The sequence below is a fragment of the Pongo pygmaeus genome, chromosome 1, assembly GCF_028885625.2.
Source record: "Pongo pygmaeus isolate AG05252 chromosome 1, NHGRI_mPonPyg2-v2.0_pri, whole genome shotgun sequence".
NCBI lineage: Eukaryota > Metazoa > Chordata > Mammalia > Primates > Hominidae > Pongo > Pongo pygmaeus.
The window spans coordinates 119795870-119818473 of record NC_072373.2 but is presented as its reverse complement, the minus strand read 5'-3'; the positions used below and the strand labels follow the sequence as shown (position 1 = coordinate 119818473).

Below are 22604 nucleotides of genomic sequence, written 5' to 3'. Positions count from 1 at the left end.
CATTGTTGTATCCCCAGGGCCCAGCACGGTGCCTAGCATCTGGTAGCACATATTTGTCAAAAGAACAAAGTATTCTCTAATGGCCTCATTCAACTCAACCATCTTTAACTGGGTACCTATTATGTGCTAGGTACCATTGATCCAGAGGTGATTGAGCATGGGTGCCACCTGGAAGAAGTCTCCGTCTAGGGTGGGGACAGAATGTAACCATCGGTACCACCTTAAACACTTCAAAAAGTACTGTGGAGAATGAATGGATGGCAAATGACTTATCAGAGCCAGCACTGAGGAATGAGCCAAGTCCAGTGGGAACACAGGAAAAGGACCCTTTGCTCTGCCAGGAGAGTCACAGAAGGCTTTGCTGGTGGAGGATGAGATGCAATTTCAGCCTGAAATGATGAGGAGTTTGTCTTCAGCCACGTGGAGAAAGGAGCATTCCAAGCAGAGGGACCAGTCTGAGCAAAGGCATTCGGGTGTAAAATTATTGCCTAGGACTGGAGTGAGGGATATGTAGCGCAACTGACAAGAGACTCCTCTTCAAGAGCAGGCCACATATCCTTTATTTCCCAGGGGGTGGACATGGGCAACCTCACAGAGGAATTGAATCACAATGAATTGAAGAAAGTAAAAGCTCCTGAAGTTGGCAGTTTCAGAAAAAGCTCCTGAAGCCTATTATAATTAATAGGCTTAGGCTCATCCTACTAGTCCTCACTTAGACTCATTCTCATGTAGAAACAAAACGTGATTAATCACCTCAGTAAGTGCAATTTCCAAAAACATCCAGGGAAATCTAGGGTCCAGGTGCAGGACCTTTCCAATCTGAGTTGGATTTTGCCTCCAGGAGAGAGCATGGGTACCAGCCAGCATTTTCATCATCTAAGGGTCAGGTGCCTTGAAGTGTCTGCTGGCACCCAGGGTAGAGCCCCCCAGCTTGCTGTCACAGGACACAGCTGCTCCCTTCCTGGCCAGGTAGCTGGCCTCCCTCCCAGAATGGGACTTGAAGCTGGGCGGGCTGCTTGGGGGCTGCAGAGGAAGAAGGGGGCCGCCGGCAAACCTGCTGACTCAGGCTCCACGAGGGAGCAAGTAACACTGGACTCCTTTCGGCACTCCGAGAATGGGGTGGGGGCCTCTTCAAAGGATTTCCCACCCTTCCCAGTGCTTGTCCCTGCTCTCGGTCCGTTTTCTGCTAAGATTTGGGGATTTTCAGGCCTGGAGGGAAAGTCCCTTGGGACGATCACAGAGCGCTAGCACTGCATCAGCCTGGAGAGCGCGGAAGGAAAGGGTCGGTCCGCAGAGGGCGCGGGGAAGGCAGGGTGGGGACACGGTGGAGCCCGCGCTCGTTTGCTGAAGGCTTGGAAGTGCAGCGCAGAAGACAGAGGGTGACTAGGAAGACGCGCGAGCGGGGCTGGCCGGCCGGCGGGTGGGGGAGGGGAGGCGGGGGAAGGCGGCTGAGTGGGCCTCTGGAGTGTGTGTGTCTGTGTCAGTGCGTGTGTGTGTGTGTATGTGTGTGTCTGGCGCCTGGCCAGGGTGATTTCCCATAAACCACATGCCCCCAAGTCCTCTCTTAAAAGGCTGTGCCGAGGGCCGGCCAGTGAGGCTCGGCCCGGGGAAAGTGAAAGTTTGCCTGGGTCCTCTCGGCGCCAGAGCCGCTCTCCGCATCCCGGGACAGCGGCGCGGCCCTCGGCCGGGGCGCCCACTCCGCAGCAGCCAGCGAGCGAGCGAGCGAGCGAGCGAGCGAGGGCGGCCGACGCGCCCGGCCGGGACCCAGCTGCCCGTATGACCGCGCCGGGCGCCGCCGGGCGCTGCCCTCCCACGGTAAGCGGCGGCCGCGGCGCTGGGCCCGGGACGGGCTGGGGCGGGGGCTCGGCGGCCAGGCGGCCGGGAGCGGCCCCTCGGAGCCGACAGCCTGGGCGCGCCGGCTGTACTGGCCCGGCGTTCCCGCCGCGGACGAACCGCCTTTGCGCAAGGACTGGGCCCTGGCGCCAGGGCGGAGGCCGGTGGCGGCCCTGCAGCTGCACCGGGACCGCCAGGCTTCCCTGGGAAACGGAGGGCTGCTCACCCCATTGCACCGAGGGGAACACTGAGCCACCTGCCGGCAGGAGCCCCCGCTCAGCCAGGGTGCCCTGCCTCTCTCCCTACCCGCCACCACCAAGGCACGGGCGGAGTGGCTGTGCGCTGAGTGTGTGCCTTCCCCGGTGGGCACCTTCCTCATCGGCCACACACGTGCTTCCAAGGCCCTGCTGTGGAGTGGGCGCTTCTGGGCAGGGAAAGTTCAGGGGGTCAACCAGCTTATAGAACGCCAGGGACTTGCTGGCAGAGGGACGGAGAGGGGCAAGCCACTGCTTGTTCCAGCCCACAGGCAGGAGCTACGGAGGACTTGGGTGGCTGTTTGGGGGGTGGGGTGGGGGACGGCAACAGCCGGCAAACAGCCCCCCGCCCGGGGCTGCTTGGGGCTAGCTCAGAATCTCTTTTTCTTGCAAATTCTGGTTTCATCGGTTGGGGAGATTCTGGGCTTTATGGTGGTTTATGGTGGTTTGCAGTGCTTGAGGAAAATGCAAAGAGGGATTGGTGTTGCAGAGCTGTGTCCAGGGGCAGGGTCTGCTCCTGACTGCATAGGGGACGCCCTGCCCCAACTGTGGCAGTAGCAGATGCAGCCATAGAAAGTGAGGGTGGCACTGTTCATGACCAGTCAGTGGGCTCATAATAGATTTGCTTCTGAGGAGTCTTGGAAGAAAATGAGAGGAGAAACCTGGGGGAAAAAGAGCAGACAATTATTTGGGGTTAGAGGAGAGAGGGTTGCAGGTGAGGTGAGAGAGAAAGGGAAGAGTGGGTCCACAGAAAGAAAGTGCCCCACTGAGAGAGAGGAGATAGGGTTGAGAGGGGAAGGGAGAAGGGTTAGCCATAGGCAGAAAGCAAAGCTTCAGGGCTGAAGGGGAGACCATGAGGAAAGAAGAGAAAGACAAGGGGGCTGTGTTTAGACAGGGGAAGTCCAAGGGCCCGGTTCTGCCAGGTCTCTCCAGAGGCCTTGTTGAGGGGGAAGATGAAATGGAATAGGATAGGTGGCAGAGGAGGCTGGACAGCTGGATTGAGGTGTCCTAGCATCTCTGAGCCTGCAGCAGAGATTCCTTCTGAGGGCTGCTCCCCAGGCAGAAGCCAGGGCTGGGGGTGGGAGGAAGAGGCAGTCAGAGGAGAGCCTGCCCAGCCAGATGCAAGCCAGAGTGTTAACCCCCCACTGTCTGTCCAGATCCTCCTGAGGCAGAATGGAGGCCCCAGGTCCAGGGGTATCCCCTTTGGCCACCGTCGAAGTCAGCCTCTCATGTAGTGGCTGCACTTTCCCCACACTGATGCCTGAAATATCACCAAAGCCAGACAGCCCTTGGGGTTAAGCATTGCTCCCACCTTGCTCTCCTCCAGGGAGGTTGTCTTCCTGAGCGGTCCCTTTCATCCATACCATTCACTCCAGACCTTGAGTGGCAGCCAGCCTGGGATAGATACACCGTCTAGTGGCCCAGTTTCCTCCAATCATTCCTGAACCTAAGGTTTCTGAGAACCTGGGCCATTGTTCCTACCCAGGGCAACCTCCCCAACAGAGCCTGAAGTCCCCCCAGGCCCCGTGACTGCCGTCCCCCTCTTCCACACTTTCTCTCCCTCAGATCAGCCAGGACCCTCACAGTCCCTGTGCTGAGTGCTATTAAACCATCCTTTGCCTCTTCCTTCCATGCCTCCCACCCGTCTCCTGCCATCAGCTTCTCCCCATCTTTCAAGGCCTCACTGAGGTCCCTGCTCTCTGCAGTCTCCCTGGTCACCCAGCCAGAGCTGCCTTCTCCTCCCCAGAAGAGCTCGCAAGCATTTGGGCTTTTGGTGATATGCAGATTAGCACATTGTTGTGGGCTGTTTCATAGCCTCGTTGTGTTTTTCCAGTGAGCAACTTATTTGCAGTATTTGTCTCAACATCTGGATTATTGAGGCAAAACCCAGAGTCCAGGATAGTGTCAACCCTCACCCTACCCTGCCAGCATTTCCCTGAATCTGGGAGCATCAGCCTCCAGGAGGCTTGGGAGCTCTCAGGAGGCGACCTCAAGCTGGAGAAAGAAAGCCCAAGAGTCTGTCTGCTTTTGGCTGAGGAAGGAGAGACCTAGGGCCAGGGGTAGGGATGAGGAGACCTCAGTGAAGAGAAGGAAGAGAGGAAGGAAGGGGAAAGACAGGGCATCAGGAGCCAGTCCCATCACTCTGGGGCTGAGCAGCTACTGGGCCAGGTAGGTGCTGGGAGAGAAGAGGGGTCTCAGAAAACTTCCCTGCCATGATAAGAGGTAGCTGGCTGGAGGCAAAGCCTGATGGTGCTCAAATAGGCAGGTGCCAGGCAAGGGATGGCCCATTACTGGCACTGGTGCCTCTGATTAATCAGTTGGGCTCTTTTTGAAACACACACCCAGGGCTCCAAGATGTCTCTGGCAAGGGATGAGTTCCAGTGAAACTGAGTTTAATCCCACAGTTTTTCCAGTGGCAGAGCCAGATCTGCGTGGAACCAGGTGGGGGGAAATGCTGGGCCCGGGGGAGCCGTCTCTGGCTTGCCATCTGAAAGCCGGTGCATGGACATGAACTTGAGGGCAGTTCAAAAAGTGCTTGGCTCAGTGTTGATGTTGCAGAGACAGAAAAAAATGGGTAGATGCAAGTCCTGCTCTCGAGTTTCCTGTGTCATTAAAATTTAGACTGGTAGGCACACCATCTGTGTCAGCATTAGTTCAATGTGTAGTTAGGTTTGGCTGGCTTAATCTGGGAAGGCTTCTTGTAGAAGGTGACATCTGGGTTGTTTTCATGGGAGAACAAGGTTGTGCTGTGGCTGCTAGAAATCCTGGGAAAGCTGGATTTGAGGGATGCTGTATCCGGAGGTAAGGGGCAGAGCCTGTAGCATTGTAGATATGAGGCCTTTGTTTTTCTGCTGTGAGCAGGGCATGGGGATAACTGGGGAGAGTGAGACCTGGGGAGAAATGACACCCTCTCTGTCACAGACATGGCTGGGCTCCCTGCTGTTGTTGGTCTGTCTCCTGGCGAGCAGGAGTATCACCGAGGAGGTGTCGGAGTACTGTAGCCACATGATTGGGAGTGGACACCTGCAGTCTCTGCAGCGGCTGGTGAGTGTGTGGCCATGCTGTATTCTACCTTCTCCCCACTGGGGAAATGGAGGCAGGAGCCATGGAGCAGGTCAAAGAGAGCAGTTGCAGGCAGGAAAATAGGGCAGTGCGGGACATTGCCTGTGGTTCCCACTAGCTCTACCAGTGATACCCTTCACTAACCTTCCCAAAGTTAGGACCTCTGGTCTCCCCAGCTCTGAAGCCCTCTCTGACTCCCCTGCAGGCAGTGGATGGGGTGGGCTTCCAGCTGCTTGCCTGGGTTAGTGATTGCCCAAGAACATCAACCACTGATTCTGAAAAGGCTTCTGAGGTCTGCTGCCCCTCAGTGGGATGCCTCCTCTGGGAAGCTAGCCCAGGCGGCCTGCTGTGTCCAGATGTTGCGTCTAGCTCCTGGACTCTCATATGTGGCGCCAGTCTGGCATCAGAGCCCCACCCAGATTTGGAGGGGAAGCACTCGCCTAACTCCCAGCCTTCCACACTCACTTCCCTGGCTCTTGCCCATACCCTGAGGCTGGGATGGCCTGCTCATCTGGGCCATGAAGGAGCCTGTATCTCATTCTAATCAGGCCCATACGTGGTCCAGCCAGGCAGAATCAAGTTGCTGTCATGGCTGCTGTCCTGCTCAGTGGGAATTTACCATCCCTCTGGCCAGCCAGGCAGGGTGTGGCATCACTGGCTAAGGCCAGCTCCAGGGCCCTGAGCTTGGGGCCTGTAGGCTGTGCCTTCCGCCTCTCTTGCCCCAGCACTACTTCTCCTGCATGTAGTTGCTGTAGCAATCCAAGGTAGACCAAGAGCCCCAGCATTCTCTGAGGCTTAAAACCCAGAACTGCTGCTCTGGGGCTAAAGAGGGCTTTAAGGGCATCCAGCTCCAACCCCTACAGGTGTTCAATCCCCAGAGCTTGTCCAGCCTCTGCTTGAATTCCTACCATGACAGGGGGCTCACTACCTCCCAGGGAAGATTATATCCTATATTCTCCTATAGACATCTCTTCCTTAAAACAAACGGGCATTTGTCGGATTTCCTGGGGTGGTAGAAGGAAAGAAGAGACTTCTTGTTCTTCTACAGCCTTCCCCTGGGCATCTGGAAGGCATTGATATTCTCCTAGACTTGACTCTGTCTTTCCACGTGTGGTTGGCAGGGATGAAGTTCAAACCCCAATCCACTCAGAAGCTAAGGTCCCCGTTCTGAAGAAGGCTGAAGCCTGAGTTGAGCTGTAGGTTACCCTGCAATCGTTGGCCTGCTCTCTCTTACAGATTGACAGTCAGATGGAGACCTCGTGCCAAATTACCTTTGAGTTTGTAGACCAGGAACAGTTGGTGAGTGATGGCTGTTTACAAAATCCGTGCACCAGCCTGCATGCAACTCCCAGGGTGGGTTGTGTGGGGGGAGCATGAAAGCAGCAGAATGCCTACCGCTGGAAAGGGTGAGAGTGTGAGGATCCATGGGTGCTCAACTCTGGGGTGCCAGGATCCAGGGCTCAAGTCCCCTGATGTTCCCTTCTCCTGGCCTGATACATAACAAGCGCTCACTAGGTACCAAGCACTTTGCTAATTTAGTTCTGACAGTACCACTATGTGGTACACAAATACAGTTTATTATCCACAGAGAGGTGAAAAGAGCATAGCTAGTAGGTGCTACAGGCCTGATTTGAATCCAGGAAGGTTGGCTGTAGGGCTTGAGGCAAATCAATACTTCTTCCAGGTCACATGCTTTGCTTAAGGATGTCACTTCTCTTCACCAGGCCAACCAGCAGGCAGGGAGGCAGTCCAGCCCTTCCTGGACTTGCCCCACACCCAACCAGCCACTAAGTGCTGCTGGTTCTGCCTCTCAGCATCTCTGGGTTCTGTCTCCTCCATCCCCACCTTCACCCCTCAATCAGTTGCTTGGACAATTTCAAGAGCCTCCTAACTGGTCTCCCTGCTTCTAGTTCACTCCTCACCTTACCACCAGGGGAAATTTTCTGAAACGCCAACCTGCTGCCTTTACCTCCCTCTCCCAAAAACATCAGGGCCCCCATCACTCCAGAAGAAAGCCAAGGCTGTCTAGTCTGGGTTACACCAGGTCTAGCCATTCTCTACCACACAAACCTGTATACCACCTCCCCATTCCCTGCTCCTTCCTGCCTCCCATCTTTGCACAAGCTCTTCCCAACAACTGTCATGCCTTTCCACCTGCCCCCCAATCATTATTCCACATCTATTTATCTTTATGCCTCATGCAAAACTGCCTTGATACCCAGAAGTTGCCCCTGTCTCTGAGCTTCCACACACCTGACCCATATGCACCTCTGTTAGGACTGGAGATCACCTCATGGTCCAAAGAATAGCCTCAGTATTTTATTCACTCACTTGCTTGCTCTAGCACTCATGCCTGAACTAGAATTTGCTAGGAACCTACTGGACTAGGTGCTGGGGGTAGAGAGCTAAAGCAGAGTGGGTCTTCAAGGCAACTACCATCTCTTTAGGGAGACAAAACAGAGGTTATTCTTTGGACCATGAGATAGTCTTCAGCACCCCTATGTCCTGGAGGATTTGAAGGGGCCATATGGTAAAAGATTTTTGTGAAAGCAAGCCAAGAGGAAGACAGAAAGAAAGGCAGGGGAAGGTTCCCTGGAGCCCACCTTCCCTATGTACATCCATCATGATTAAAGCCTCATATTGCAGAAACCCATAGAACTCTCTAATCAGAATCCACATTTCCTTCACTCTAGCCGAGTCTCCAGTAGCGCTAGATCCCGAAGAGAGAAAGACAGGCAAGCTGAGGGCGGCATTCTCCTTGTTGCTGCCATGGTGTAGTCCCTCCCCTGGGGGAAGGGGGAGAGCAAGCTGCAACCGTCCATCTGCCTGGGGTTGGGGGTTCCCAGGCCACAATGGCCAGGCCATAAGCTCCAGGTTCCTGTTTTTCAGAAAGATCCGGTGTGCTACCTTAAGAAGGCATTTCTCCTGGTACAAGACATAATGGAGGACACCATGCGCTTCAGAGATAACACCCCCAATGCCATCGCCATTGTGCAGCTGCAGGAACTCTCTTTGAGGCTGAAGAGCTGCTTCACCAAGGATTATGAAGAGCATGACAAGGTAGGAAGCCCTGAGGCCTGGAGCACTGAGTGAGAGCAGAGGGTGGCTGTGGAGGCGCCGCTCCATCCACAGGCACAGAGTACATTCGCTCACCTTGCCTGACGCCATTGCTTGCTCGCTCTCCTTCCTTTGTCATCCCACAAACCTTTACCACGCAGGAGGCACGAGGGATCATGCTGGGCCCTGACGATGTCATCATGAGCAACAAATACATGGTCCCACCCCATGCAGCTTATAGTCAAGTGAGCTTGGCAGCTGTTAAACAAACCATGACACCAGTAAATAGAATTACAAACTATAAGGACTGTTCATTCCAACAGCAAGCAGTTATTGTGTGTCTATTGTGTACCAGATACTGTTCTAGACACCAGGAAACAGCTGTGATCAAAACAGACAAAAATCCCCACATTCCTGGAACTTACATTTGGGGGCGGTGGTAGTGGTGGTGAGACAGTTAACAAAATATGTAAGTAAAATATACAATATGTAGCATGGCAATAACAGCATTGGAGAAGAGTAAACCAGGGATGAGACGAGCCGAAGGAGGTGGAGGAGTGAGCTGGGAACAAGAACCTGAAGGGCTCAAGGAGAGCAACAGGGAACTCAGACTTCCATGGAGTTGGGGAAGCAGAGACAAGAAAGGCTTCTGAGTAAGCAAATATTGATTTGAGCTCCAAAGATGAGTAAGAGTTGAAAACGGTAAGGCTAGAAGAACATTCTGGAACAGGAAAAGCTATGCACAAAGCCCTAAGGTAAACAAACAGGAAAGTGCACATTCAGGGACCCAAAGGGTTATCAGCATGGCCAGAGCATGGGAAGTGAAGGAGGGGGAGGAGAGAAGGCAGGAGCCAGATCACGTGTGGTTTTAGAGATGTGGGATTTTGTCTTAAGGGTGAGGGAAGCCGTCATGAACAGGCATGTGGCTTAATCTCATGTTTTAAGACTGACCTGGTTGCTGTGTGGAGGATAGACCATAGGGGGCAGGAATGGAGGCTGGGAGACCAGCAGAAGGTGCGAGTCCAGGCTAGACACATTGGTGGCTTGGACCAGGGTGGGACAGTGAAGGTGGAGGCAAGTGGACTGGACATGTTCCCGTGGATTTGGGGGCAGAATCAACAAGACTTGGTACGTGCAGTGGATGTGAGAAGCTGAGGGAAAGAAAAAGCCAAGGATGGTTTTTGTCTTGAGCACCTGGATATTCCAATGATGCTGAAATGGGGATGATCCATGGGCAGAGCAGGTTTGAGGGAAGACAGTTCAGTCTGGGGCACAGCAGACGTGAGGTGCTCATGAAATGGTGAGTGGAGACATCGAGCAGGCAGCTAGGTGTGCGGGTCTTGAGTGTGACCGGCAATGCACAGACCTATGAGGCATGGGGGTTCGGCTTATCTGTGAAGCCATGGGACTGGACAGCACTGCCACTGTGAGAAGAGAAGCAGGCCCAGGAACCCAGCATTTGGAGGGCAAGCAGAGGACGGGGGACCTGGCAAGGGGCAGCCTGAAGGTGGGAGGAAAAGAGGGAGAGTGCAGAGTTGAGGCACTGCATTCCAATATGGAAAAAGGGATGGAACTTCGTAAAAGAGGGTTGAGAAATCAAGCAAGGTGAGGGCTAAAATTGTCCATTGGATTTGGCAACGTGTCACAGGTGCCGGATCAGGGTGAATACAAAGAGAGGAAGTAGAGACACCACTGTGGAAGAACTTGGATCCGAATGGGGGCAGGAAAAGAGATGCAGCTGGAGGGAGTGTGTGATTGAGGGAGGACTTTTTGTTCTGTTTTTGTTATCGTTGTTGTTTTGAGACAGGGTCTCATTCTGTCACTCAAGCTGAAGTTCAGCGGCGCAGTCACGACTCACTGCAGCCCCAACCTCCCAGGCTCAATTGATCCTCTGACTTCAGTCTCCTGAGTAGCTGGGACAACAGGCACACCCCACTATGCCCAGCTATTTTTTGTAGAGATAGGGTTTCACAATGTTGCCCAGGCTGCACTCAAACTCCCAGGCTCAAGCGATCTGTCTGCCTTGGCCTCCCAGAATGCTGGGATTACAAATGTGAGTTACTGTGCCTGGCCAGGAAAACATTTTTAATAAGAGAGGTATTAAATCTGTGGTTTTCCAACATTAAGATTCCTAAGAATCACTTGGGGAATGTGTTGAAAATGCATATTCCTAGGACACACCCCTAGAGAGTCTGACACACTGGATTTAAGAGTGGCTCCAGGGCTGGGCGCGGTGGCTCATGCCTCTAATCCTGGCACTTTGGGAGGCCAAGACAGGTGGATCACCTGAGGTCAGGAGTTCAAGACCAGCCTGCCCAACAGGGCGAAACCCCATCTCTACTAAAAATACAAAAATTAGCGGGGGGTGGTGGCGCATGCCTGTAATGCCAGCTACTCGGGAGGCTGAAGCAGTAGAATCGCTTGAACCAGGGTGGCGGAGGTTGCAGTGAGCCGAGATCGAAACTCCATCTCAAAATAAATAAATAAATAAAAGACTGACCCCAGGAATCTGCATCTTAAGCAGCTATCCCACTAATGATTATGACCCCCTTGGATATTCACCTGTAGACTGGTGTGAATGCTGAGGGGCAGGCTCCAGGAGAGACGGTGGCTGAAGCTGGAGGAGCTAGCTCCCAGCAAGTCTCCGGAGAAGACAGTGGGAGGGATTCGGAGCTCCTGAGGGAGAGTGAGAGTGAGACTCCATCTCAAAAAAAAAAAAAAAAAAAATGTTTACCAGATAGACGTATGAATGAAAAGACTGGGCTCAGCTCCATCACTCACCAGCTAGGTGGCAGTGACCAAATAAACTGCCAGAGTCTCACTCTGTCTCCCAGGCTGGAGTGCAGTGGTGCCATCTCAGCTCACTGCAACCTCTGCCTCCTGGGTTCAAGTGATTCTCCTGCCTCAACCTCCCGAGTAGCTGGGATTACAGGCACACACCACCATGCCCAGCTAATTTTTGTCTTTTTAGCTGGGATTACAGGCACGTGCCTCCATGCCTGGCTAATTTTTATCTTTTTAGTAAAGACAGGGTTTTACCATGTTGGTCAGGCTGATCTCGAACTCCTGACCTCGTGATCAGCCTGCCTCAGCCTCCCAACATGCTGGGATTACAGGCGTGAGCCACTGCGCCCGGCCTATCTGGTAAACATTTCTTAAGGGCTGACTGTGCACAGGCCCGGGGGGATGTGGCGATGCCTTCAAGGACTTCACAGCCTAGAAAAGCCCATGTTTCTTCCCTGTGAAGCTCAGTTGAAGGAAAAACTTGGTATCTGTGATTCAGTGGCAGTTAGGCCCTGGATGAAGCTGTGAGCATGCATGGCATGGCCTTGTGTGAAAGGAGAGGTGGGCCCGGGAGTGAACCCTGAGGGATGGCAGCATTTGGACATCAGGAGGAGAAGGGGAGCTTGGTAAGGAGACAGAAAGAGCAGCTTGAGAGGTGGGAGAAGACCCAGGATGATGCAGCTTCTCAGAGCTCCAGTGGGTGCAGGAAGCCGGGGCCCCTTGAGCAGCACAGAAGACAGGGCTGGGACCTCCTCAGCCCTCCCTCCAAGACACACCAATGCCAGCAAAGGACCCACGTGCCTGGTGGCTGCCCTGTTCCCTTCTCCACACCACAGCTCAATGATTTTTCTCAAACTCAACTCTTACCATGCCACCGCCCACGCCTAATACCCCTTCAGATGTTTTCCCTTTGCTCTGTGGACAAAACTAAAAGTTCTGGTCTTGGCCCACGAGGCCCTCAAGACCTGGCCCTTGCTAACCTCTCTCCATTTGCATCTCTTGCCACGCTTCTCCTAGATGGTAGTGCTGCAGCCACACCAGCCTTCTTTTAGTCTTTGGGCTTTTCATGCATTTTCTTGCCTCAGGTCTTTTGTACAGTCTGTTCTTGCAGCCTGGACAGCTCTCTGGAATCCCATCTCTTTCCTGGTTTCTCTTGCTCATCTTTTAGTTGATTAGTTGGGGAAATTCTCCCTGAACACTTGTTTAGTTCCCCTTGTTGCACACCATTGGATGGCCCAGTACTTATTCATAGGACTCATTGCACTTGTAACAATGTGTTTAGTTCCTGCTGGATTGCTGGACTCGGTATCCAACTCAGCCAGGAACCACCTCTCTCTTGTTCATTGCATGATTCCCAGGTAATTAACATATGTCTGGCACATAAACGTATGTTGAATGGGTCTGTGAATAAATGACATATCTCATAACCTCAGGACTCATTCTGCTGCAAACCAGGGGAAAGGGGAGGGAGGAAACAAAAGGGAAAAAGAAGACAGATGTGAGAAAGGCCAAGGGAATTGGACAAATAAGATGGAGACATGGGGCCAATGGTCATGCTCACAAAAGGGGGCCCTGATCTCCTTCCAGGCCTGCATCCGAACTTTCTATGAGACACCTCTCCAGTTGCTGGAGAAGGTCAAGAATGTCTTTAATGAAACAAAGAATCTCCTTGACAAGGACTGGAATATTTTCAGCAAGAACTGCAACAACAGCTTTGCTGAATGCTCCAGCCAAGGTAAGCATGGCAGGGGCCAGCAAGTGTGTGGGGGGTGGTAGCATATGGAATGGGGATTGGGAGGTGAGATGTGAAGCTGGGGGGACCCCTGGGGAGGCAGCCTGGCTGCTACTCGTGTTCCTGTGTGCATGAGTGTGCTTGTTCCGTGTACATATGTGGCTTCACGTACCTCTGGTCCTGGGCACATGTCTTTTCTGACATGTGTGTGCATGCACACCTACATATGTCTGCATGTGGCAGCGTCAAGAAGGATCACTCTGGTGCCTTGAGATTAGGGAGTGGAAATGGGAGTCTGTCTTGGGAGCCCTGTAGGTGTGGAAGCTTTCCCCACTGGCTCTGCAGGCTGGCTGAACGTGTGGGGGGTTCTGTGGAGACAGCTGACACCCATCTGGGAGTCAGGGCCCTTGCTCCAGGAGCTCTGCTGAGAATCACCATGATACCCTGGCTCCAGAAGTCCCCAGGATGCCTTGGGTGTTTCCTCAAGGGACAAGGCTGGATTTGAAGTCTGAGCATCATTGGAACTCCCAGGGCTGGCTCAGCTGCATACATGTGTACCCTGCGTGTTCTCATCTCTGCGTCTCGTGCCACACGTGCCCTCCTACATTCAACCTTGCTTCCCAAGGCAGGGTCTAGGGCCCTGCAACCTGCCAGTGGCCAAGTCCAGTCTCGTTGCTTCAATCCCAAGGCCTCAAGCCTTGGCTGCATTCTAGCCCCAGCCTGTTCCTGCCTGTGGCTGTGGCTGTCGCTGTGGCTGTGTGGCTCCTGGCTGTGCATGAAACCAGTGTCTGGGGCTTGAAGTTGTCTTGTATTGGTCTGGAAGGCAACTGTTCAACCTCCTGACCTGGCTGCTGCTCACCCCTAGCTTGGCCTGTGGCCAGTGGGAACCCCTGCATGGGCTGTTCTCTTATCTTCCTTCTCCCCAACCCCCAGTGTGTGCATCTCAACCCTGCTCTTTGTCACTGCTCATGAGACCCTGCATACGGCACCTTCCCTGTGTCATGAGCACCCACTCTAGTCCCATCCTCTTCTCAGCCCCAGGGCTGAGCTAGGAGATGAGGGCCCCCCAGACTCACATTCCCCTCTCACCCTGCTCTGGGAAAGCTGTGCTGGAGGCTAGTGACTCTATCTCCTCCCCATCTTTCTCTCTCCCTCTCTCTGTGGTTCTTTCAGATGTGGTGACCAAGCCTGATTGCAACTGCCTGTACCCCAAAGCCATCCCTAGCAGTGACCCGGCCTCTGTCTCCCCTCATCAGCCCCTCGCCCCCTCCATGGCCCCTGTGGCTGGCTTGACCTGGGAGGACTCTGAGGGAACTGAGGGCAGCTCCCTCTTGCCTGGTGAGCAGCCCCTGCACATGGTGGATCCAGGCAGTGCCAAGCAGCGGCCACCCAGGAGCACCTGCCAGAGCCTTGAGCCGCCAGAGACCCCAGTTGTCAAGGACAGCACCATCGGTGGCTCACCACAGCCTCGCCCCTCTGTCCGGGCCTTCAACCCCGGGATGGAGGATGTTCTCGACTCTGCAATGGGCACTAATTGGGTCCCAGAAGAAGCCTCTGGAGAGGCCAGTGAGATTCCCGTACCCCAAGGGACAGAGCTTTCCCCCTCCAGGCCAGGAGAGGGCAGCATGCAGACAGAGCCCGCCAGACCCAGCAACTTCCTCTCAGCATCTTCTCCACTCCCTGAATCAGCAAAGGGCCAACAGCCGGCAGATGTAACTGGTACCGCCTTGCCCAGGGTGGGCCCCGTGAGGCCCACTGGCCAGGACTGGAATCACACCCCCCAGAAGACAGACCATCCATCTGCCCTGCTCAGAGACCCCCCGGAGCCAGGCTTTCCCAGGATCTCATCACCGCGCCCCCAAGGCCTCAGCAACCCCTCCACCCTCTCTGCTCAGCCACAGCTTTCCAGAAGCCACTCCTCGGGCAGCGTGCTGCCCCTTGGGGAGCTGGAGGGCAGAAGGAGTACCAGGGATCGGAGGAGCCCCTCAGAGCCAGAAGGAGGACCAGCAAGTGAAGGGGCAGCCAGGCCCCTGGCCCGTTTTAACTCCGTTCCTTTGACTGACACAGGCCATGAGAGGCAGCCCGAGGGATCCTCCAGCCTGCAGCTCCAGGAGTCTGTCTTCCACCTGCTGGTGCCCAGTGTCATCCTGGTCTTGCTGGCCGTCGGAGGCCTCTTGTTCTACAGGTGGAGGCGGCGGGTGAGCAGATCCCCATGAGGAAGAAGAGCACGTCCCTTAGGGCAGGGGCAGAGCCTGGCAGGGGTGCAGGTGGGGGAATAGCTCGGGTGCGGCCTGAGTTCTTCAGACACAGAGAGATAGGGCCTGGCTCAGCACAGAGGATGAGAGGTGGACATGGAGGATTACTTGGAGAATTGGGAAGGCTCAAGCTATAAGGTCAATGGGAAGGGACTGGAGCAGAAGGGAGCGGGAGAGAATATTCATGGGCTGACAGCAGGATGACATCCAGACGGGCAGGGAGCTGGAGGAGGAGAGCAATGCTGTGTGAGCGTGTCAGGGCGGGTGTACACTGGGAGCTCTGCAGAGCCTGGGGCAGGAGGACCCATAGGGAACAGCCTGCAAGGGCGTGGGGAGAGGAGAGGGGACACCATCAGCAGAGAGACCTCACAAATCTCCCTTGGGCCTCTGGCTGATCCGCACTTTTGAGAAGCTGGGAGGACTCTTGCAACTCTCTCATAAATACCTGGGGCAGCCCTTACTGGGGATGGGGCCACTGCCCCCCCACACTCCCCCAGCTCCTCAGTGAGGTGCTCTTTCCTGTCCTCAGAGCCGTCAAGAGCCTCAGAGAGCGGATTCTCCCTTGGAGCAGCCAGAGGGCAGGTGAGAGCTTGAGGTGGGGCTCTGGGAGGCACTGGGGGCCTGGCTTGGGATCTGTTTCCCCTCTTCGTGGTGGTGGGGCTCTCCTGCTTGCTCTGAGGAAATGGAGCTGCGGAACAGGATGGGGGAGAGAAGAAGGGCCTCTGTCCTTTCTCAGATATCTGGGCTTTTTCCTGATTTCTCCGTAGAGTTAGACAGTTCTGGGTCTTTTCAATCTGAGAGGGCCTAGAGCATGTCTGGGGCTTAGGGGTAAACTTACGGAGTCCCCTTATTCCCCTGCTCCTGCTGATGTCTAATGCCAGCCCTGTGCTCTGCCTGCAGCCCCCTGACTCAGGATGACAGACAGGTGGAACTGCCAGTGTAGAGGGAATTCTAAGGTAAGATTCTGATTTTGATCTCCACTCCTAAAACTTACCTATACCCTTTTCCAGTCACGCTCACCTGTTGGTGACACCAATTCCCCTGAGGCCCCCACATTGACTCCCATGCCTCTCTCCAGTTCCCTTTCCATACATCGCCAGCCAGGTCCAGCCACCCTCTCCTTTCCAGATCCTCAGCTATCCTCCTGCCCCTCCATTCCACTCACCCCCGCTGAGGCCAGGGACTATTACCTCTGCATTGGGCTTCTAGTGTTGCTGCCACCTTTGACCTCAGAGCAACTAAACCCCCCTTTTTCAAATGTGGCCTTTATAAGGTCTTTACTCTCCTGGAGAACCTTCAGTGGCTCTGTGTGGCAGCCACTGCAAGCCCTATATTCTTGGCTTGGCTGCCAAGCCCCTCAGACAGCAGCTGCTTACCAGATCACCACCCCCCCACCAGTTAACCCTCCTCCCCAGCTGAGGTCAGTTCTGCTTCCTTGCTTTTAGGATCATGTTGACATAGAACCTGAGTCTTGGAAGGGCTCTCAGGGGTCATTTGGCCCTGGTTCCCACCCCAAAGGGACTGCCCTTCTCCATGTCCCCAACAGGGAGCCAGCCAGCTGGCTGTCACACACTCGCAGATCCAGGCCAGCTCCCTGCCTAGCCACGGCCCATGCCATCTTCCAGTCAGACTGGGAGAAACGTCTTCCTCATGCGAGGCAAAACTGGCTTCCCTGCCCCCTCCATACTGCTCCTCCCTCCTGTTCTCATGAAAACCCTCAGATATTTCAAGTCAGGTATCCATGTCCCCTTTGAGAATTCTCTAAGCTAAGTATGGCCAAGTCCCTCAAACGTTCCTTATATGATATGGTTTTCAGACCCCTCACCATCCTGGACACACTCGTTTGTCAATGTCCCTCTGAAAATGTGGCGCCCAGCCCCGGACACAGTACTCCAGATGTTGTCTGACCAGCTCAGAGAGAGTACAGTGGGACTGTTACCTTCCTTGATATGGACAGTATTCTTCTATTTGTGCAGATTAAGATTGCATTAGTTTTTCTCTTAACAACTGCATCATACTGTTGTCATATATTGAGCTTGTGGTCTATTAAAACCCCTAGTTCCATTTCCCATAAACCTCTGTCAAGCCAGACCATCTCTACCCTGTACTTGGACAACTTAACTTTTTTAACCAAAGTGCAGTTTATATTCACCTTTGTTAAAGCCACCTTGTTGGTTTCTGCCCATCACCTGAACCTATTGAAGTTGTTTGAAATCCTAATTCTGTCATCCCTGTAGCCCTCCCAATTGTGCCTCCTGCACATTGACGAGTGCCTGCTGTTGTCTTTGCCCATGTTGTTGATGTAGCTGTGACCCTATTGTTCCTCACCCCTGCCCCCCACAACCCCAGCTGGCCCACCTCTTCCCCTTCCCACCCAAGCCCACAGCCAGCCCATCAGGAAGCCTTCCTGGCTTCTCCACAACCTTCTGACTGCTCCTTTCAGTCACGCCCCTCCTGCTCTTTTGTATTTGGCTAATAGTATATCAATTTGCACTTATTTGGATGTTGTTTTCATATTTTTAAAAATCTCATTTTATATGTATTGTACATTCCACATCCCTAAGATTGTAAGCCCCTTGAGGGCAGGGACTGTCTTCCACTTTTTTTGTGTTTCTTTTTCCATCCTGGGTTCTACTAAGAGAGGGCCTCTCCACATTTGCCAAACATGCAATAAATGTTGACTGACTGGCTTCAGGGCTGACTCATGGACTGACCCTGGCCAGCTGTCTCTAACTGACCAGCCTCTAGCTGACCAGTTAACCAGCTAACTGACTGACTCTGACTGACTGGCTGACCAGCTGGCTGGGTGAATGACTAACCAACCAACTATCTTGGTAACTGCCTAACTGACCAGCTGTTGCTTGGGGAGCCCATTGAGCAACTGACTAGCTGATTGCCTGACTAATTGGCTGGTTGGCTGACTAGCTGGGGTGACCCAGTCAAGTTTCCAGTCACACCCTTTACCAAGTGCAAGCCAGTGCCGCAGGGCTCTACCATGTGTGGAGTGACAGGTCTGGGCCCCTTCTAGAGAGATAGGGAATTTGGCAAATGCTCAAAACCAGGGGAACCTATTTAGACAAGAGCCAGCAGTAACAACCTATCCGGAATCCTGGGGCCTACCTTGTCAGTGGGGTGGGCTAAGATGGGTGAGTGGGTCAGCTGGGGCACTGGCAAGACTGTGAAGTGACCCAGGCCTTCTCAGAACTGGTTGCTGGTGGCTAAGTGCCACAACACCCTTCCCATTGGTCGCCTGTCCCCATACCCCTCGCCGTGGTCTTGGCCCTCTGTCCCACCCCTCTTCACGCCCACCCTCCTTTCCCCACTTGCTTATTCTCAGGCCCATCCCAAGCTTTCCTCTTCCCCCTCAAGATTTCACTTGGAGAGGGAATCCGGGGCAGGGGCTACATCCAGACCCCACTTGGCCCAGCAGGTCCAGCCCTGAGGTGGTCTCCAGGCCAGGCACCAGTGGCCTTGGAGAGATTGAGTGCCAGCCCCTAGAGTGACTGCTGCTGTGATTTGAGAAGTGAGAGAGGGAAACATAGAGGCAGAGACTGAGATAGGGACTCAGAGCCACAGAAAATGCAGACACCAGCACCTCAGCCCTAAGCAGCTAGGAGATGGGGCAGCAGGCTGGAACTCACCCACTGGGTCCTTCTTCCCTCCTGGGCCCTAGCTGGGCCTGTGGCCTGGCTGTACCCAGCATGGCTCATGTCCAGTTTATGGTTCCCCTTCTTTCCTTCTAGAGCATGGGAATGGGCAGGGAGCCAGAGGCTGTGGTTCCATCTTCCCTCCTTACCCAGTAGGGCCTATGGATGTTAGGGAGGGAGGCTCCACACAAGGTCCGAAGTCAAACTGTTGGATGGGGTCCAGGGGATTTCTGTTCTGGGAACAAAGCGTCCTGAGGATGCTGGGCAAGAGGACAAGGATGGGGGTGGAGGGGGAGAGGACAAGGCCCTGACTCCCATGGATGATGCTGGAGGCAAGGCCCTCGGCCCATCCAGGAGGGGCTGGGTTGCTTAGGGGTCGCGTGCCAAACGACTGTGGGAATTTCCTTGTCCTGGCACTGCCTCTAGACTTTTCCTCTCTGGCCCAAGTTCTTCCTGTTCAGCTAGCTCTGCCCTACTGTCTTGAACATCATATGTGATGCCCCTCTGATGAATGCTGTGGAGGTGGAAATGAAAGATTCTTCTTTGCTAGTGTTAGCAGGAATCACCCTTTGTTCACTGGACCAAGGCCAATGAGATGACCTTGCCTGAGGAGGGGTCCAAAGACATTCAAGTGCCCGCTTCGCTCCTCGTCAGAGCCCTCTGCTTGAGCAGTAACCCCACTTCCCAGCCCTGCCCAGACCTCTCCCGGGCCCTGTTATCTTCCACTGAGGCCCTGATTCCCCAGGAGGAGGTAGGAGGTGAGGCCAGTTTGGCCAGAGGCCTGGGCTGGTGCCAGAGAAAGCTGCCTGGTCTCTCTGTGGTGTCTGGAAAGGCCAGGGAAGGGAGGAAAGGAAGTCCCGCCTGCAGCACCGCCGGCAGCCCACAGGAATGCCACACCTCCCAATCCATGTCCTCAACGACCCTCCCCGCACTCCCACTCTGCTGACTAGCCTTTCCTTCTCTCCCACAGCTGGACGCACAGGACAGTCTCTCCGTGGGAGGAGACATTATGGGGCGTCCACCACCACCCCTTCCCTGGCCATCCTCCTGGAATGTGGTCTGCCCCCCACCAGAGCTCCTGCCTGCCAGGACTGGACCAGAGCAGCCAGGCTAGGGCCCCTGTGTCTCAACTCGCAGACCCTTGACTGAATGAGAGGCCAGAGGATGCTCCCCATGCTGCCACTATTTATTGTGAGCCCTGGAGGCTCCCATGTGCTTGAGGAAGGCTGGCGAGCCCGGCTCGGGACCCTCTTCCCTCAGGGGCTGCACCCTTCTCTCACTCCCCTCCATGCTGGAACCCAGGCCAGGGACCCACCGGCCTGTGGTTTGTGGGAAAGCAGGGTGGACGCTGAGGAGTGAAAGAACCCTGCACCCAGAGGGCCTGCCTGGTGCCAAGGGATCCCAGCCTGGACAGGTGTGGACCTGTCTCCAGAGAGAGGAGCCTGAAGTTCGTGGGGCGGGACGGCGTCGGCCTGATTTCCCGTAAAGGTGTGCAGCCTGAGAGACGGGAAGAGGCCTCTGGACCTGCTGGTCTGCACTGACAGCCTGAAGGGTCTACACCCTCGGCTCACCTAAGTGCCCTGTACTGGTTGCCAGGCGCAGAGGGGAGGCCAGCCCTGCCCTCAGGACCTGTCTGACCTGCCAGTGATGCCAAGAGGGGGATCAAGCACTGGCCTCTGCCCCTCCTCCTTCCAGCACCCGCCAGAGCTTCTCCAGGAGGCCAAGCAGAGGCTCCCCTTATGAAGGAAGCCATTGCACTGTGAACACTGTACCTGCCTGCTGAACAGCCTGCCCCCGTCCATCCATGAGCCAGCATCCGTCCGTCCTCCACTCTCCAGCCTCTCCCCAGCCTCCTGCACTGAGCTGGCCTCACCAGTCGACTGAGGGAGCCCCTCAGCCCTGACCTTCTCCTGACCTGGCCTTTGACTCCCCGGGGTGGAGTGGGGTGGGAGAACCTCCTGGGCCACCAGCCAGAGCCGGTCTTTAGGCTGTGTTGTTCGCCCAGGTTTCTGCATCTTGCACTTTGACATTCCCAAGAGGGAAGGGACTAGTGGGAGAGAGCAAGGGAGGGGAGGTCACAGACAGGCTGCAGGGCGAGCTCTGACTGAAGATGGGCCTTTGAAATATAGGTATGCCCCTGAGGTTGGGGGAGGGTCTGCACTCCCAAACCCCAGCCCAGTGTCCTTTCCCTGCTGCCGACAGGAACCTGGGGCTGAGCGGGTTATCCCTGTCAGGAGCCCTGGACTGGGCTGCATCTCAGCCCTACCTGCATGGTACCCAGCTCCCATCCACTTCTCACCCTTCTTTCCTCCTGACCTTGGTCGGCAGTGATGACCTCCAACTCTCACCCATCCCCTGTACCATCACCTCTAACCAGGCAAGCCAGGGTGGGAGAGCAATCAGGAGAGCCAGGCCTCAGCTCCCAATGCCTGGAGGGCCTCCACTTCGTGGCCAGCCTGTGGTGGTGGCTCTGAGGCCTAGGCAATGAGCGACAGGGCTGCCAGTTGCCCCTGGGTTCCTTTGTGCTGCTGTGTGCCTCCTCTCCTGCCGCCCTTTGTCCTCCACTGAGAGACCCTGCCCTACCTGGCCGCTGGGCCCGTGACTTTCCCTTCCTGCCCAGGAAAGTGAGGGTCTGCTGGCCCCACCTTCCCTGTCCTGATGCTGACAGCTTAGGGAAGGGCAGTGAACTTGCATATGGGGCTTAGCCTTCTAGTCACAGCCTCTATATTTGATGCTAGAAAACACATATTTTTAAATGGAAGAAAAAAAAACAAACAAAAAAAAGGCATTCCCCCTTCATCCCCCTACCTTAAACATATAATATTTTAAAGGTCAAAAAAGCAATCCAACCCACTGCGGAAGCTCTTTTTGAGCACTTGGTGGCATCAGAGCAGGAGGAGCCCCAGAGCCACCTCTGGTGTCCCCCCAGGCTACCTGCTCAGGAACCCCTTCTGTTCTCTGAGAAATCGAGAGAGGACATTGGCTCACGCACTGTGAGATTTTGTTTTTATACTTGGAAGTGGTGAATTATTTTATATAAAGTCATTTAAATATCTATTTAAAAGATAGGAAGCTGCTTATATATTTAATAATAAAAGAAGTGCACAAGCTGCCATGTGAGTTGTGGGAAAGTTGCTTTTGGGGTGTGGGTGGCAAACATCAGGGTGGGTGGGCAGCAGTTGCTGGATGAACCCCAGCTCAGAGAACCTTTTTCCACAAAACACAGGGAAGGAAGGTTCTCTCCAAGTTTCAGTCTTGTTACCAAAATCTCCTGTATTATTGCTGTCCCAAACACATTCATCTGCATATCTGCTCATATTGGGCAGAAAGTGGCCAAACCTCAGGCCTGGTCACTGGCCCCTGCTCCTGCCCAGCCTAGCCCAGCCTGGGAAAATGGCTGGTTGGGCTCTGTCCAAGGGCCCCGGGGGCCTGCAAGGATAAGGCTCCTTGACTGCTGAGCCTTGCTGACCAGGGCAGAGGTTGCTGGCTAGGTCCTTGCAGGCTCTGAGGTGAATGAATCCTTTTTCCAGGCTGGGAAGTGAGTGTGGTTACCAGGGGAGAGCCAGGAGTCTGTGTGAGGGCCCTCATTTGGGCTTGACCTTCCTACTGGAGCTGGAGAGGAGACTGAGGGTGTGGCTTTCCATGGGGAGAGGGGTGTTAGGCAGGGCCAGAGGAGTTGAAGGCCCAAACATACACCCTGGGCAAAGCTATGACAAGAGGGGCCTCCCCATCCCTGAGGGTGTGGTAGACAGCTTTGGATTAGTGGTTCCCAACACTGGTTTCTGGGAGAATCACCTGGGTGGTTTAAAAAAAAAATGCTGATCCCCGAGCCCCACCCTAGATCAACAAAATCGAATCTTAGGGGCGAGGCTCAGGCACCAGGTGTCAGAACTTTTAAAAGACATCTCAGGTGATTCCAGTGTGATCCAGGATAAGAAGTATCCAGAGCTGCACTGTCAGGTAGGGTGGCTATTTAAGT

The 22604-nt window shown here is 54.6% G+C and overlaps 1 protein-coding gene across 2 annotated transcripts; it reads left to right on the top strand.

Annotated features, from left to right (window-relative positions):
* The first annotated feature begins 1297 nt into the window (after positions 1–1297).
* On the top strand, positions 1298–21738 carry CSF1 (colony stimulating factor 1). Of its 2 annotated transcripts, none has more exons than XM_054438187.2 (9): positions 1298–1815; positions 5010–5132; positions 6387–6449; positions 8040–8210; positions 12579–12726; positions 13897–14921; positions 15508–15560; positions 15879–15934; positions 19596–21738. In XM_054438187.2, the coding sequence occupies exons 1-8, from the start codon at positions 1777–1779 to the stop codon at positions 15919–15921; spliced, it is 1665 nt and encodes a 554-aa protein (XP_054294162.1). In that variant the 5' UTR covers positions 1298–1776; the 3' UTR covers positions 15922–15934; positions 19596–21738. The 2 variants fall into 2 exon arrangements, with proteins under 2 accessions (XP_054294162.1, XP_054294152.1); XM_054438177.2 differs by lacking the exon at positions 19596–21738 and adding an exon at positions 16795–17668 and having other exon boundaries at positions 1371–1815.
* The last annotated feature ends 866 nt before the right edge of the window (positions 21739–22604 follow it).